General features: G+C 38.2%; 1 protein-coding gene across 1 annotated transcript in view; it reads right to left on the bottom strand.

Moving 5' to 3' along the window:
• SYNPR (synaptoporin) overlaps positions 1-16,401 on the bottom strand; it is a 303,047-nt gene that overhangs the window by 10,686 nt on the left and 275,960 nt on the right. The window contains exon 6 of the mRNA XM_042781950.1: positions 5,083-5,274. Coding sequence (XP_042637884.1) covers positions 5,083-5,274 — 192 coding nt within the window. The remainder of the gene's footprint in view (positions 1-5,082; positions 5,275-16,401) is intronic.

Genomic DNA, 16,401 nt, shown 5'->3' with positions numbered 1-16,401 from the left:
TTGGGGTTTAGTCCAAATCTGCATCCTTTCCTTCAAGGCTCAGGGGTCCAAGATTATCTTCTGTGTCTGTATTTATTGGTTTCCCTTTTCTTTGTTGAAGAGGGTCTGTGCAATCCTTCTGCCTAGTCCGCCATCTTGCCCCGCCTCTCTTCATTCTTCTCTTGATGGGCATCTAGGTTGTTTCCATCTTTTTGCTATTGTAAACAGTGCTGTGATGAATATGGGGGGGGGGCATCTATCTGTTCTTTTCCTGGCTCTTATTTCTTTACGATGTATACCTAGTAATGGGATTGCTGGCTCAAATAGTATTTCTAATTCCAACTTTTTAAGGAATTGCCATACTGCTTTCCACAGTGGTTGTATCATTTGACATTCCACCGGCAGTGTAGGAGAGTCCCAAACTCTCCACATCCTCACCAGCATGTGTTACTTTCTTTCTTGTTGAATTTTGCTACTAGTGCAGGGACAAGATGATATCTCATTGTTGTTTTGATTTGCATCTCTCTAATGGCTAATGATCATGAACATTTCTTCATGTATATGTTGGCTGCCTGAATATCCTCTTTGGTGAAGTGTCTATTCATGTCTTCTGCCCATTTTTTAATTGGATTATTTGTCTTTTTGTTATTGAGGCATTGGAGTTTTCTATCAATTTTAGAGATAAGTCCCTTGTCAGATATGTCATTGCTGAATTTTTTTTCCTGATTTGTAGATTCTCTTTTGACTCTTTTAGAGAAGTCTTTGGAAGCACATCAAAATTTAATTTTTAGAATGTCCCATTCATCTAGTTTATCTTCAGCCATTTGGGAATTTTGGGTTATGCTTGATACTCTATTTATGCCATCTATTAGGGCCCCTAATTTTTCCTTTATAGTTTTAGGTTTCACATTTAAGTTTTTGATCCATCTGGAGTTAGTTTTTGTGTATGGTGTGACATACAGATCTTGTTTCATTTTTCTGCAAATGGATATCCAGTTTTGTCAGCACCATTTGTTATACACACCATCTTTTCCCCGTTTAATGGATTTCAGCCCTTTGTTGTTGGTTGTCCTTTTAATTTGTTGTAACTTTTCATTTTTCCCATGCTGCTTTCAGGATTTTTAGTCTTTGGTTTTGGTGAGTTTGATGATGATAGGTCTTGGTGATTTTCTTTGGGGGTCTATCCTGTTTGGGGTTCGTTGGACTTCCTGAATGGATATATTCTCATCTTTCATCATTTCAGGGAAGTTCTCCTCCAGCAAATCTTGCACAATTTTCTCAGTGGTTTTATTTTTCTCTTCCTATTCTGGAATTCCAATGACACATATGTTATTCCTTTTGATTGTATCCCACATGAACCTTAGGCTTTCTTCATTTTGTTTTAATCTTTTTTGTGATTGGTCTCATTCCAAGGAAGTATTCAGGTATTTGTCTTCAATCTCACTAATGCTGTCTTCCATTGATTTGATTCCACTCTTATGTATTTCTGAAAATTTAGTATTAATCTTCTGGATTTCTATCTGTAGATTCTGTATCATTTCTAATTTTTCAACTTGTTCTTGTATTTTCTTCTGAAATTGTTTTGTCTGTATGTTGATCTGTCTCTCAATCCTATGATGATGTCTAAGTATAATTCTTTGGAATTGCATATCAGGGAGTTCCAATGCTGCTTCTTCCTCAGGGATGTATACTGAGTCTGTATTGTGCTCCCCTGTTTTACCACTTTATCTTGCTTCTTTGTTTGGACTGTGATGGTCTGTTGTCTCTGAGACTTGTATTTATTTTATTTTAAGAGCTTGTTTTACATTCAGCGTAACACATACATTTAGTTTCAGTCCCCATTCGCCATGTCCAACCCGAACCCAGTCTCCTCCCTTCCCTACCCTGCAACCCTCCCCCTATGCCCCTTATAATCATGCACTCCTGTTTGTCCTGCCTTTCCTCAGTTTGAATGTTGGTCCTCTGGTGTCCCATGGTCTATTGCTCTAAGGGATGTATTACCATAGAGTATGTGGGTGCGTCATCCTGGGTTGGGTGGTCTGCGTGTACATCTTGTTAACTATTGGGGTGAAAGCCTGCCCCCGGGGGTGAGTTTTATTCCAGGTGCAGAATGTATTTCAGGGCTATAGTATTGGGAGTCTCACCATATTTCATCTGACCAGTAATTATGGTCATTATTGAGTTTTTGGATTTTGTTCCACGTTTTCCCTCCCACTCTATCCAGGATCTCCAGATTTGATCCTTTCCTGAGTGGTTGGCATTGGTAGCCAGGCACCATCCAGTTCTTCTGGTCTCAAGGGCCATCATGCCCTTTTTTTTTTTTCCTCATTCTTCCTCACTTCTGACGATAGGAGACCATTAGCTGCATCTTAGATGGCTGCTGGAAAGCTTTTAAGACCCCAGTTGCTACTTACCAATGCTTTTATGTATTTTGTTGTGCCAATTGAATCTGGTTTCCGCAGTACCAGTAGATCTATTGGATCTCTCTCCCATAGTGTCTAGATGTCTGTGAGGAATTATTCTGTGTCTGTCTTCTATTGTTTCTGTAAAGACTGCAGGTATTTTGTATCACTGGTGTCTGTGCAAGATTAGCTTCCGCTGAATCCATCCTTGGTCTAGAGTATACCTCTGTTCACTGATCCCTATCTGATCATCATGGGTGTTTAATCTGTATAGCCTAGTGTTTGGTGTTAATGGCAATGTGGTATTGTGGACACATTGGTTGGTATTAGCATCTGTCGTCTATCTCTTATGTGCACAATTCGCTGTCCTCTCATTTCCTAATGTTATTATGGTGGTCATATATCTATCTTTCCCATATATCCCTTCCCGTACCCATGTCAGCATGTAAGCCCCAACTAGCCCTCTTCTTCCTTCCCAATCCCAGTAACCTACTAGGTGAGTTCCCTTTCCCAAGCAAACCCTTCTCTGTCTTTTTATAGTAATAGTCTCAAACAGTACTTGTCTTTCTGCGATTGACTTATTTCACTCAGCATAATGCCCTCCAGGGTCATCCATGTTGCAAGATGATTCACATATCCCTCATTGTTCTTTAATGTGGGATAGTATTCCATTGTATGGATATACCATAATTTGGTTATCCACTCATCCACTGATGGGCATTTAGGTTGTTTCCATCTCTTTGCTATGGTGAATTGTGCTGTGATGAACATAGGTGTACATATGTCTGTGCGCTATCTCTCACCTCTTTAGGATATATTCCTAGTAATGGAATTGCTGGGTCAAATGGTACTTCTATTTTCAGGTTTTAAGGAAATGCCATACCATTTGCCACAATGGTTGTACCATTTTACAGTCCCACCAGCAGTGCACACTCTCTCCACAACTTTGCCAGCATTTGTTACTATCTGATCTGTTGAACTTTGGAGTGAGATGATATCTCATTGTTGTTTTGATTTGCATCTCTCTAATAACTGATGATCATGAGCAATTTCTCATATGTTTGCTGGCTGCCTGCATATCTTCTTTGGTGAAGTGTCCAAGTCTTTTGCCCATTTGTGAATTGGGTTATTTGTCTTTTTTGGTGTTGAAGTTTTCTGTAGATTTTGGACATAGTCCTTTGTCAGATATGTCATAGGCAAATATTTTCTCTGAATCTGAAGGTTCTCTTTTTACCCTTTTGACGAAATCTTTTGATGCACACAAGAATTTAATTTTTAAAAGGTCCCAGTCATCTAGCTTCTCTTCTATTTATGCCGTAAATTAGGGCTCCCAGATTTGCCCCTATTTTATCTGACATCTAGAATCCTGGTCCTGCTAGAACCCTCCTTCAAGTCTCATCAGTTTTATGAACTACTACAACACTGGACCTGTCTTTTCACACACATCATAGTATTTAGTTTCATCTTTTCTAAGAGACATGTTACATCATTACTCATTCATAATTATTACTCATTCATAATTCAAATCTCCTAGTCAAAAACTTATTAGAGACATCAGAAGTGCTATTAAAGGGTCCGTGTAGGATGTTATAATATATTAGAAGATTGATTTTTAAACTTACAAATACATCAAACAATTTTAACTTTGTTTTCTTAGATTTTGATATTAGGGCTACAACAAATTTAATTAAACACTGTCTGTAGACAAACTGCATAATGTACACCTCAAAGTCTTTATCTACAGGTATGGCCAGCAATAAATGAAGATTGTGAGACCATAATACATTTCCATGGTTACTATCTCACCCAGACAAGATTCATATTCAAATCATCAGGAGCAGTTTAGCAACCCCTTTTCCCTTCTTAAATGCCTTCTCAGATTGAATCTCAGAAAGCTTAGAAACAAAACATAAGTTAAATTTGCAGCAAAGGTAATTATTTTTAGGCTCTGCTATAGGATATCTATAGGATATTGTTCCTTCATAAAACACTGCTGAGCCTTCCATTCATTGGTAACTACTGTTTCTTTGGAATAACACAGCTCTTATGCTTGTAAAATAAGAATCAAATTTAGCATCCCTACTAGCTGTCAGATTTTTTGTCTTCCTATAAGAGCCATTCATTTGATGATAATATCTGACTTTCTTCAACTAATACAGTTCAGCTCTTCCAACATTTATCAAGCAACTAAATGAGAGGCATAGAGAAGATTAAAAAAAAAATCCATAACTATTATAAGTACTTTTTTTATACCATGCATTCCATCCTGCATCTTACTAGGTCTGCATATTTTTTCTCTAGACAATCAACTGGATATACTCTGTGTGGTTTGAACAGTCTTTTTTTCCCCAGGAAACCTCTATGCCATCAAATATTCCTTTTAACCTCTGGCAGGCTTCAGCCTTAAATTCAGATTTCATGCATCTGGCTTCAAATTTTATCTTGACTGTCATCCAAGCAGCAGCTGCTAATACCTGCTGGGTTCTTATTAAGAACTCCATAATTGGCAACATTAAAGTCTATAGATTCTTACAATACAAAACCTGAAGGCCAAAGGATCACCTTTGCCCAGGGAGTGAAATACCACCTTTTTGATTGGTCTAGTTCTAGAGCAGAAATTTCCCAGATAACTTTTTTTTCTGATTCATCTGACTGGAAAACAAAGACCTGGGTGGTAAAGCACTGATGAGAACATACTCACCACAGATGTGTTTAAGCTGGACATAACAGGGCTGTGGACAGCCATGCATTTGTTGGATGGCTGTTTGCAAGCTGACATCAGTAACAACACTTCTTTGGGATCCGTTGCAACTTTGACATCAGACAGTCCTTTTGCCCAAGCTGATGAGCCCACTAACCACAAGAATGAAAAGACTACAGTGACAATGAAGTCCTATAGAAATAAACAGAAAGACAAAACAATGAAAGAAAATGTGAATTTTAGAAATAAATCTATTAGTTTACACACATACAGATTTGCCTTGTAGAAAATTCCTAGATCTCACAACACTAGAACCAGGGTAACCATGTGAAAAAGCAAATAAAGGAAAGTTTATAGTATCTCTCTCTCTCTCTCTCTCTCTCTCTATATATATATATATATATATACACACATATATTCACACACACTCACTCTTTACCTACCAACTTAGTTAGGTGCCAAAGACCAAGTTGCTTTGTGAAAATGGATGACCACATGAGATCACAAAATGTAGAATGATTACTTCATTATATTATCACCAAATTACATCATTATACATCATTATATAACTGCCAAACCACTGAGAATCGTGTCCCAGCCAAGTTGATACATAACTTTAACCATCACAGTCAGCATTACTCAAGCTTGGCAACTTGGTGTTCATTACTGCTAGATGTACGTCGTTAATGCATACAATAGATAATTTTGTTTAACTAGTTTGTGAGATATCATGTTGGTAAGTGAGGAATACATATATACACATACACACACATGCACATAATGATTAACGCATTAAACTGCTAACTAGAAGGTTGGAAGTTTGAGTCTACTCAGAGGCATCTTGGAAGAAAGCTCTGTCAATCTACTTCCAAAAAATCAGCTATTGAGAACCTTATGGAGTACAGTTCTACTCTGACATCCATACAGTCATTGAGTTGACTCGACATTAAATAAATAATTAAATATATGAGCTCTGGTGGTGTAGTGCCTAAGGCATTTGACTGGTAACCAGAAGGCTGGTGGTTCAAACCCTCTAGCCACACCTTGGAAGGAAGATAGGGCAATCTACTTCCATACTGATACCACTTTGGAAATCCAAGTGATCCAACTCAATGGCAATGAGTTTGGTTTATATAATATGTGTGTGTGCATGTATAATAGCAATATTTATTGACTGATTATTATGTCCCAGGTATGTTGCTAAGTACTTTATAACAATCATTTCATTCTTCTGACAAAATCTCTGTGACAAAGTTATTATCATCATCCTACCTTTTCCTACCTTTAAGTAACAAAACTAAGGCAGAATTGTTAAACAACTTGTCTCAGGTTCCATTGATAATCAGTGATGGAGTCAGGATTCAAACCCCATCAGTCTGATTATTGAGCTCATGCTCTTAAATACCATGATATAGTGACTTCAAAAGTTAGAGAGATTTGCAGACTGTTAAAAACTCATGGATTGCAACATTCATTCATTCACTTATTTAACAAACCCATGGATTATCTATTATATGTTTGGGATTGTGTTAAGTGGAAAACAATAATAGCTACAGTATTTTGAGCACCTAGTAAGGGCCAGAGATTTTATATAAAGTTACCTTAAATAATCCTGTATTTTTAAAATGAGGAAATAAAGTCCGGAGATATAAGGCAACACACTATCAGTGCCAGAGCCAGGATTCAAATCCAGGTTTGCTTGACTCTGAAATCACCTGCTATGTATGCATATGTCACATTGGTTAAGCAGTCAGCTGCTAAGCAAAAGGTCAGCAGTTCTAACTCACTAGCTGCATGAGAGCTAAGACCTGGAAAAATTTAAAGACAGAGAAAAATTTTTTAACAAGCCCACCCAGCTGGAAGAGCCAAAGAGAAGTCATTAGAAATACAAAGGAGGTTGAGGAGGAAGGAAAAAAAAAAAAAAATCAAAGAACCCATAGGTGTTAAAGACTCAGAAGAGTCACACCTGGAGCATTTCAAAGGTGAGCTGGGACCATGAGTAGGGACGAAGATCATACTGGGAAATAAAACAGGACCCCTTTAGCTTGATCTGCTTCCACAAAAATTACAGTGTAGGAAACCCTACAGGGCAATTCTACTCTGTCACATAGGATCACTGTGAGTCGGAATAGATTGAAAGGCACCCGACAATGTTGTGTGCAGGGAAAAGAAGCTTCTTTATTATTCTCAAACAAAAGCTAAATGATGTAAGGGGAACCCAACCATTTTAGACAAACATCTCCAAACTCTTGATGATGATGATAGGGGCTATTTCTCTTAACCTCTCTCATGTCCCTGAGGAGGAGTTACTATCTAAAGTATAAGCAGATTATGTTCTAACAGTGCAGGAAAATTTTTTGGATCTATTATGTTTACGGGACCTCTGGTAGCATAGTGGCTAAGGCACTTGACTGCTAACCAGAAGGCTGGCAGTTCAAACCCACCAGCCACTCCTCAGAAGGAAGATGGGGCAATCTACTTCCATAGTGATACTGTCTCGGAAACCCAAGAGGGGTCGCTATGAGTCGGGTCCGACTTGACAGCACATAACAACAACAACAACATTATGTTTACAGTAAAAATGCCATGTGCTGCTTACCTAAAATAACAAAAGCACTGATCTGGAGAGGAAAGTAGTAAATGTGATACCTAAGAGAAATTGTTGTTGTTGTTGTGTGCCGTCGAGTCGGCCCCGACTCATAGCAACCCCTCCTTGGGATTCCGAGGCAGTATCACTACGGAAGTAGGATTGCCCAACCTTCCTTCTGAGGATTTGCTTATATTCTAAGTAATACACTCCTCAAGTAGAAAACTTGGCATATGTTTTTGTCCAACCCAGGGGCATGGTGCCTCATATCTAGGCCTGTTAGCCTGCCCCTATGGTGTGAATGAATTACTCTTTATCAAGGGCCCATGATGCATACTGAGGGAACATTTACACACTGAAGATGCTGTTGTGACTGACATTCATTAGGTGTGATCTTTGTGGACAAAGTTCTAGAAGTCTCACTATAAAAGTGGTTGAAGGAATAGGAAGATGGTGTCCCAGTAACAGACCATGTGCTAGACTCCTCTATCAACAGAGATTTTCAGAAACTAGATAAAACAGATGCAAATGATGAGTTATGAGGACCTAATGAGAAGATAAAGTATTAGAGCCAATGAAACCTGTGAAAGGGAGTAGGTTATACCACAGAGAAAAATAAAATTTAAAAAAGCCCACCCAGCTGGTAGAGCTGAAGAGAAGTCATTAGAAATACAAAGGAGGTAGAGGAGGAGGGGCAAAAACAATAAAGGAACCCATAGGCCTTAAAGACTCAGAATAGTCACACCTGGAGCATTTCAAGGTGAATGGGGATCACAAGTAGAGACGAAGATTGTTCCGGGAAATAAAACAGGACCCTTTTAGCTTGAGGTACTGCAGAGTCTGGAAGGGAATGGGGGAAAGGGAAGAGAAACTCTCTCTAAATAAACATAACCCCAAAGGAACACACGATGAGTTCAACTCTTAGCGAGCACAGAGTGCTACAGTTGGGGCCTGGGATTTCATGATGTGTGGATCCACATGGAGAAGGGCAACTTTTGGTCCTTTGTGGCAGCTTATGGGGTTGAAGTGGAGGACTATGACTGATGGCTGGGCACGATTATCAGCAGACTGCTCCAGAGGGAGTCAGGGGCCATGGCTGTCATTTCTACATTGACTGAATTATCTCATGCTAAGCACAGAAAACATCTCCTGCCTCTTTCTCCTGGGGATTGGTTCTTGGACCACTGATAACCTTTCTCCTGCATGGGTGTTCCAGTGAGTGAGCACATTCACTCAGCGGCCAGTTCTCAGGGCCATTGGCTGAACATAACTCCTCAAGTATCTTATTCTCCCTTCATTTTCCTTCTATTCTCTTGCTCAGTATTTCTTCCTTTATATCTGGTCACTCCCTCCACAGCTTCCTTGTTTTCTTTTTTTTTTGTGCCAAGCCTTCATTGCTTCTTTCCACCCAGTTTTGTTTTCTCTATTTTTCTTATATTCTTTCCTTTTCCCTATTTCTTATCATCTATTTTTGTATTATTGTTTCATCTCTTCTCTTTGGCTCCCCCCCCACACACACATATCCAATGGGAGGAAGATATTAACCTTCCATTAGGAATGTTGGGCAATCTATTTCTGTAGTGATACTGCCTCAGAAACCCAGGAGGAGTCACTATGAGTTGGATCTGACTCCACAGCAGTGTTTGTGTTGTGTTGTAGTCAGCCATAGCTATTACACTGACCACCTCACCTAACAGAAAAATAGCACCATTAGCTCCTTCCTCACTGGATCAATGACAGGCAGTGGATAACACCTGCTTGTTCCACCTGAAAATCCTCCTTACGATTAACAGAGACTGACACCCACATCCTCAGTAGTGATTCCACCAACAGAGAAAGTGGGAGAGCAACCCATTGTAGCTGACTTAACAACCAAAGAAGTACACCTGCTCCACACTTCCAGATATAGTAAAACATAAAATCAGGGTTAACAAAGACAAAATGTCTAAGAAACAACAGACAACTTCAAATCAAAAAAAAAAAAAAAAACCCTAACAAAACAGGACAAGGTAGTAAAAATCAGTGCCCAAGCTAAAGAATTAGGAAATCTCCCTGAGGAAGAACAGCAATTAGAAATCCAGAAGATGAACACTAAGATTACAGAGATAGATAACACATTGGAAAGACAAAAGAATAGACTACAGCTGGCTGAGGAACACATTTCCCAGCTAGAAGACAAATCTCTTGATGTCAACTTGTATGATGAAATATCAGAACAAAGATTTAAGAAAATCTTTGAAGAAAACAAAACAAAAAAATCTTGGATTAAAAAAAACCTAAGAGTTATATGGGATGACATGTAAAGAACAACATACACCTGTTTGGAATCCCAGAACAAGAGAAGGAGAGAAGAAAAAAAAAAAAAAAAACAACCCACTGAGAAAATTGTCAAAGAGTTGCTAATAGAATGTTTCTCCCATGTCATGAAAGAAAAGATATCCATCCAGGAAGCTCAACTAATCCCATATAAGATAGATCCCAAGAGAAAGTCACCAAGACATATCATAATCAAACTTTTCAAAACCAAAGACAAAGAAATCCTGGGAGCAGCTTGGGAAAAATGAAATGTCACCTACAAAGGACACAGCCAATAAGACTAAGCTCCGATTTCTCAGCAGAAACCATGCAGGCAAGAAGATAACTGGATGGCATATACAAAACCTTGAAGGAAAAGAACTGCCAACCAAGAATGATATATCCAGCCAAACTATCCCTCAAATATGGGGGTGAAATCAAGACATTACCAGACAAACAGAAATTAAGGAAATCTGTGAAAACCAGACTAACCCTATAAAAAATGCTAAAGGGAGTCATTCCAATAGAAAACTCACAACAGAGAAGACCAATCAATATTCTGCCAACAGTTGTTGTTGTTGTTATGTGCCATCAAGTCGACCCGACTCATAGTGACCCATCCTTGGGTTTCCAAGGCAGTAGTATCACTACATAAGTAGATTGCCCCATCTTCCTTCTGAGGAGTTGCTGGTGGGTTTGAACAGCCAGTCCTCTAGTTAGCAGTCCAGTGCCTTAGGCACTACGCTACCAGAGCTCCCTCTGCCAACAGAGAACAACAAATTAAAATCAAGACACTTGACACCACCACCTTGAAACCAAACCAGAAGAATATTCTTACAAAAATATGTACATAGAGAAACAGGGAGTCGATCTTCAAATGACACCAGCAATAAAGCAAATAGAGGGAATAAAAGTTTTAATGACAAAACTTCCAAATGGAGAGGAAGACAGGACAATATATTTATAGAACAGAATGTTCCAAGCTTAGAGAGATAAAAATTTACTTCAGAGTAACCACAAAGAAAATTAACAATCCTTCAAACCAAACAAAGAAGAAAATCACAAGGGCTTCTTATTATACTAAGTACTAAGTACACTAAGTACTAAGTACACTACAAAACATTGTACACTAAAACTCAAGGAAGCCAATCTGCACATGACAACAGCAACTAACCAATTAGAGGGAATAAACTAGGTACAAACTTTCAAATGGAGAGGAAAATAAGACAATATCTTCATAGAATGCACTGTTCTAAAGATGTAGAGACAAGAATTCACTCCAAGGTAACCAGAGAGAAAATTAACAATCCCCTTAAGCAAATCCAGAAGGAAGGAAAACATAGGGTTTAATAACCACAAAACCAACAATAAAGAAGAAAAGAGAGGAAGCATTTCACAACAAATTGAACTCAGCACAGAAAAGTATATGGACCAAGGAAACACCAACAACATGACAAAAAAAAAAAAAAGAATGACAGCAATCAAATCATATCTATTACTAATTACAATCAATGTGAATGGACTAAATACACCAATAAAGAGAAAGAGAGTAGCAAACTGGATAAGAAAAGACTCATCAATACTCTGCCTACAAGAGACCCACCTTAGACACAAAGATAAAAACAAATTAAGAGTTAAGGGGTGGAAAAAAATATACCAACCCAATGGTAGTCAATAAAGAGCAGCAGTGGAAATATTAATTTCTGATAAAATAGACGTTAAGTTGAAAAACATCTAAGAGACAAAGAAGGACATTATATGATGCTGAAAGAGTCAAGTGACAAACAAGACGTTATGAGAATAAATATTTATGCACCCAATGAAAGTTCTCCAAAATACATGAAGCAAATACTAACTGAATTAAAAGGGCCAATAGACAAATCTACAATAGTGGAAGGAGACTATAACACACCATTTTCAAAGAAGGACAGGTCAACTAGAAAAAAACAAAGATAAAGAAGAGCTCAACAATACAACCAACCAACTGGAACTTATAGACATATACAGAGCATTCCATCCAACAAAAGTATAATTCACATTCTTCTCCAGTGCATATGGATCCTTCTCCAGAATAGATCATATGTTAGGACACAAAACAAGCCTGAATAAATTCAAAAGCACTGAAATACTACAAAGCATCTTCTCAGACCACAATGCTATAGAATTAGAAATTAATAGTAGAAAGAGCAAGGAAAAACCATCAAACATATGGACACTAAACAACTCATTGGTCAAAAACTACTGGGTAACAGAACACATAAAAACTGAAAGAAAAAAAATTCCTAGAAACAAATGAGAATGAAGATACATCATACCAAAACCTATGGGACACAGCTATAGCAGTACTCAGAGGATAGTTTATAGCAATAAATGCATACATCAAAAAAGAGGAAAGAAACAAAATCAACACTCTAACTCATTAACTCCAACACCAGAAAAAGAACAACAAAAGCAGCCTACGGTATTTACAAGTAAGGAAATAATAAAGATCAGAGCAGAAATAAATGAAACAGAAAACAAAAAACTATAGAGAAAAATCAACAAAACAAAAGGCTTGTTATTCAAAAAGATTAATAAAATCGATAAACTATTGGCAAATCTAACAAAAGAGAAGACCCAAATCACAAGAATTGTAAATGAAAAGGGTGGGGTGTCATCACAACAGAACCAACTGAAATAAAAAAAGATACAGAATATGATGAAAAAAAAGTATACCAATAGATTAGAGAACCTAGAAGAGATGGACAAGTTTCTAGAATCACAAGACCTACCTAATCTATCCCACCCAGAGACAGAATTTTTGAACAGACTTATAACAAAAGAAGAAATTGAGGTCATAAAAAAAACTTCCCGCAAAGAAAAATCTTGGCCCTGATGTTTTCACTGGAGAATTTTACCAAATATTCAGAGAACAGTTGACACCTATGCTACTCAAACTATTCCAGAACATAGAAGATGGAATACTCCCAAACTCATTTTATGAAGGAAGTGTAACACTAATATCAAAACCAGGGAAAGACACCACTAGAAAGGAAAACTACAGACCAATATCCCTCATGAACATAGATGCAAAAATCTTTAACAAAATCCTAGCCAACAGAATCTAACAACATATCCAAAAATTAATACACCCTGACCAAGTGGGATTCATACCAGGTTTTCAAGGGTGGTTCAACATCAGAAAAACAATCAATGTAATCCACCATATAAACAAAATGAAAGAACCATATGATCATATCAATCGATACAGAAAAGGCATTTGATAAAATCCAACACCCATTCCTGTTCAGAACTCTCAGCAAAATATTGATAGAAGGGAAATTCCTCAACATAATAAAGGGTATATATGCAAAGCTAACAGCCAACATCATTATTAATGGAGAAAGACTCAAGGCATTCCCCTCATGAACAGGAACCAGACAGGGATGCCCTCTATCACCACTTCTATTTAACATTGTGTTGGAAGTCCTGGCCTGGGCAAAAGGCAAGAAAGAGAAATAAAAGCATACAAATGGGCAAAGAGGAAGTAAAACTATCTGTATTTGTGGGTGATATGATCCTGTACATAGAAAACTCAAGAAACTCAATAAAAAAACTACTGGAACTAATAGAGAGCTTCAGCAAAGTGGTAGGATACGAGGTCAACATACAAAAATCAGTTAGATTGTTCTACTTTGTTCATGGATGATGTTGTTGTTGTTGTTATGTGCCGTCAAGTTGGACACAACTCACAGTGACCCCTCCTTGGATTTCCAAGGCAGTATCACTATGGAAGTCAATTGTCTAACCTTCCTTCCAAGGAGTGGCTGGTGGGTTTGAACCACCAGCCTTCTGGTTAGCAGTCAAGTGCCTTAGGCACTATGCTAACATTATTTAAGGACATGGAAAAAACAATCACCAATTTCATATGGAAAGAAAAGAGACCTCGGATAAGCAAAGCACTGCTGAAGAAGGAAAATAAAGTAGGAGGTCTCAGACTCCCTGATCTCAAAACCTACTATACAGCTACAGTAGTAAAAAAAAGTGTGGCACTGGCACAATGATAGACAGATAGACCAATGGAACAGAATCAAAAACCTGGAAATAGACCCATCCATTTATGGACAGCTGATCTTTGACAAAGGACCAAAACCCATTAAATGGGGAAGAGATAGTCTCTTTAACAAATGGTGCTGGCAAAACTGGATAGCCACTTGCAGAAAAATGAAACAAGACACACACCTCACCCTATACATAAAAATGAACTCAAGTTAGACCAAAGACTTAAATGTAAAACCCCAAACCAAAAAGTTCATCAAAGATAAAATAGGATCAAATCTAGGGGCCTAATTTATGGCATAAATAGACTATCAAGCATAACCCAAAATATACAGGCAGTGGAAGAGAAGCTAGATGACTGGGACCTTTTAAAAATTAAATTCTTACGTGCATCAAAAGACTTCTCCAAAAGGGTTTTAAGAGAACCTACAGATTGGGAAAAAATATTTGGCATGACATATCTGACAAGGGACTTTCTCTGAAATTTATAGAAAACTTTGACACCTCAACACCAAAAAGACAAACAATCCAATTCAAAAATGGGCAAACAGACACTTCACTGAAGTAGATATACAGGTGGCCAGCAAACACACGAAGAAATGCTCAGGATCCTTAGCCATCAGAGAGATGCAAATCAAAACAACAATCAGGTACCATCTCACCCCAGCAATAACAGCAAAGTTCAACAAGACAGAAAAGAACAAATGCTGGTGAGGATGTGGAGAGATTGGAACTCTTATACACTGCTGATGGGACTGTAAAATGATACGGCCACTGTGGAAAATGGTATGGTGTTTCCTTAAAAAATTGAAAATTGAAATACCATTTGATCCAGCAATTCCATTAGGAGAAATATACCATAAAGAGGTGAAATCAAGGACATGAATGGATATATCCACACCCATGTTCAATGCAGCACAATTCACTATAGCAAAGAGATGGAAACAACCTAAATGCCCATCAGTATATGAATAGTGAACCAAATTTTAGTACATTTACACAATGGAATACTATGCAGCATTAAAGAATAATGAGGAATACATGAATCATCTCACAAAGTGGATGAATTTGGAGGACATTATGCTGAGTGAAATAATATTGTAGGAGTTCATTATTGTAAAAAGTCAAGGAAATGTTTATACAGGGAAGGAAATTCATTGTGTCGGTTACCAGGGATGGGAGGGAAGGGCTGGGAAAACTACAGACTAGTTGCGGGTCACATAGTGATTTGGCTGAGGGGAGGGGTGGTATGGAAAGAGTCTGTGACCAGTATGGTGAGAGTGGGGAAAAGGAAGACACAGGAACATGCACAAAAGAGATAGACGACAGAGGCAAATACTATTATATGCACAATACTGCATTACCACTGGCACCACACACTGGGCTATGGGTGAGATCAGGTGGGGATATGCAAACAAGAATATACCCAAGAGTAAGGATTGACCTGGCTGAAGACAGTCTTATATGTGTACTTGTGCTACCAAATTATCCACATACATTACAGAAGTAACAGACAACAAGGTTTGAATAGCTTCTCAGAGACAAACAAACACATTGAGGGAGTGAACTGCCAGGCCTGTGAGCTCGGGACCATAGTCTCGGGGGACATCATGCTCAATTGGCACAACACAGTACATAAAAATCTTGTTTTACATCCTATTTTGGTAAGTAGTGACCAGGGTCTTAAAAGTTTCAACCCACCATCTAAGATACAACTATTGGTCTCTTCTCCTCTCATCTGGAACAAAGAAGAGTGAAGAAAATCAAAGTCATTCAGAAACGATTAGTCCAAAGATATGATGGACTTCAAAGACCTCAGGGAGCTGAGCTGTGGACTTTTGCCAGTCTGGAGAGTGCCGCCATTTTGAAGGTTTAAAAAGCAGTTTGAGTATTTTGGATATTTAAAGAGACAGCGCTCTTGCAGATTCCTGGGGATTAAGAACATGTTCTGCTTTCCAGCAACACCAAGGACACTTGGAACCTGCAAGACTGACAAGGTACAACATTCCTCTTGTTACTCTTATACCCCACACCCGCTTGGTGAATGGAGGTGTGGCCATCCCCCACTCCCACCTACCTTCCGGGCCCACAGGAACTCCATCACAGTCTGTGTGCTCAGCCCTGTCCTCAACCGATTTTTTTTTTCTCTTTTTTTATTTTTGCTTTTTTCTTTTTCGTGTTCTTTTTTTCTGGTGATTAGTTTGCTTGTATTTGCCTGTTTTAAAACAACTAATACTATTTAATACTTTTGTCCTTTTTATTATTATTCTTAATCTTCCCCTACCAGGTCCTAGTTTTCAGCATTTAAGACCTGTTAATATGACTGTTATTCAAATTTATGCCCCAACCACCAAAGCCACACATGAGGAAATTGAAGAATTTTATCAGCTTCTACAGTC

This window comes from Orycteropus afer, unplaced genomic scaffold (assembly GCF_000298275.1).
Source record: "Orycteropus afer afer isolate SDZICR_OR568_19922 unplaced genomic scaffold, OryAfe1.0 scaffold00201, whole genome shotgun sequence".
NCBI classification, from domain to species: domain Eukaryota; kingdom Metazoa; phylum Chordata; class Mammalia; order Tubulidentata; family Orycteropodidae; genus Orycteropus; species Orycteropus afer.
This window is presented reverse-complemented; position numbering and strand designations above follow the sequence as displayed.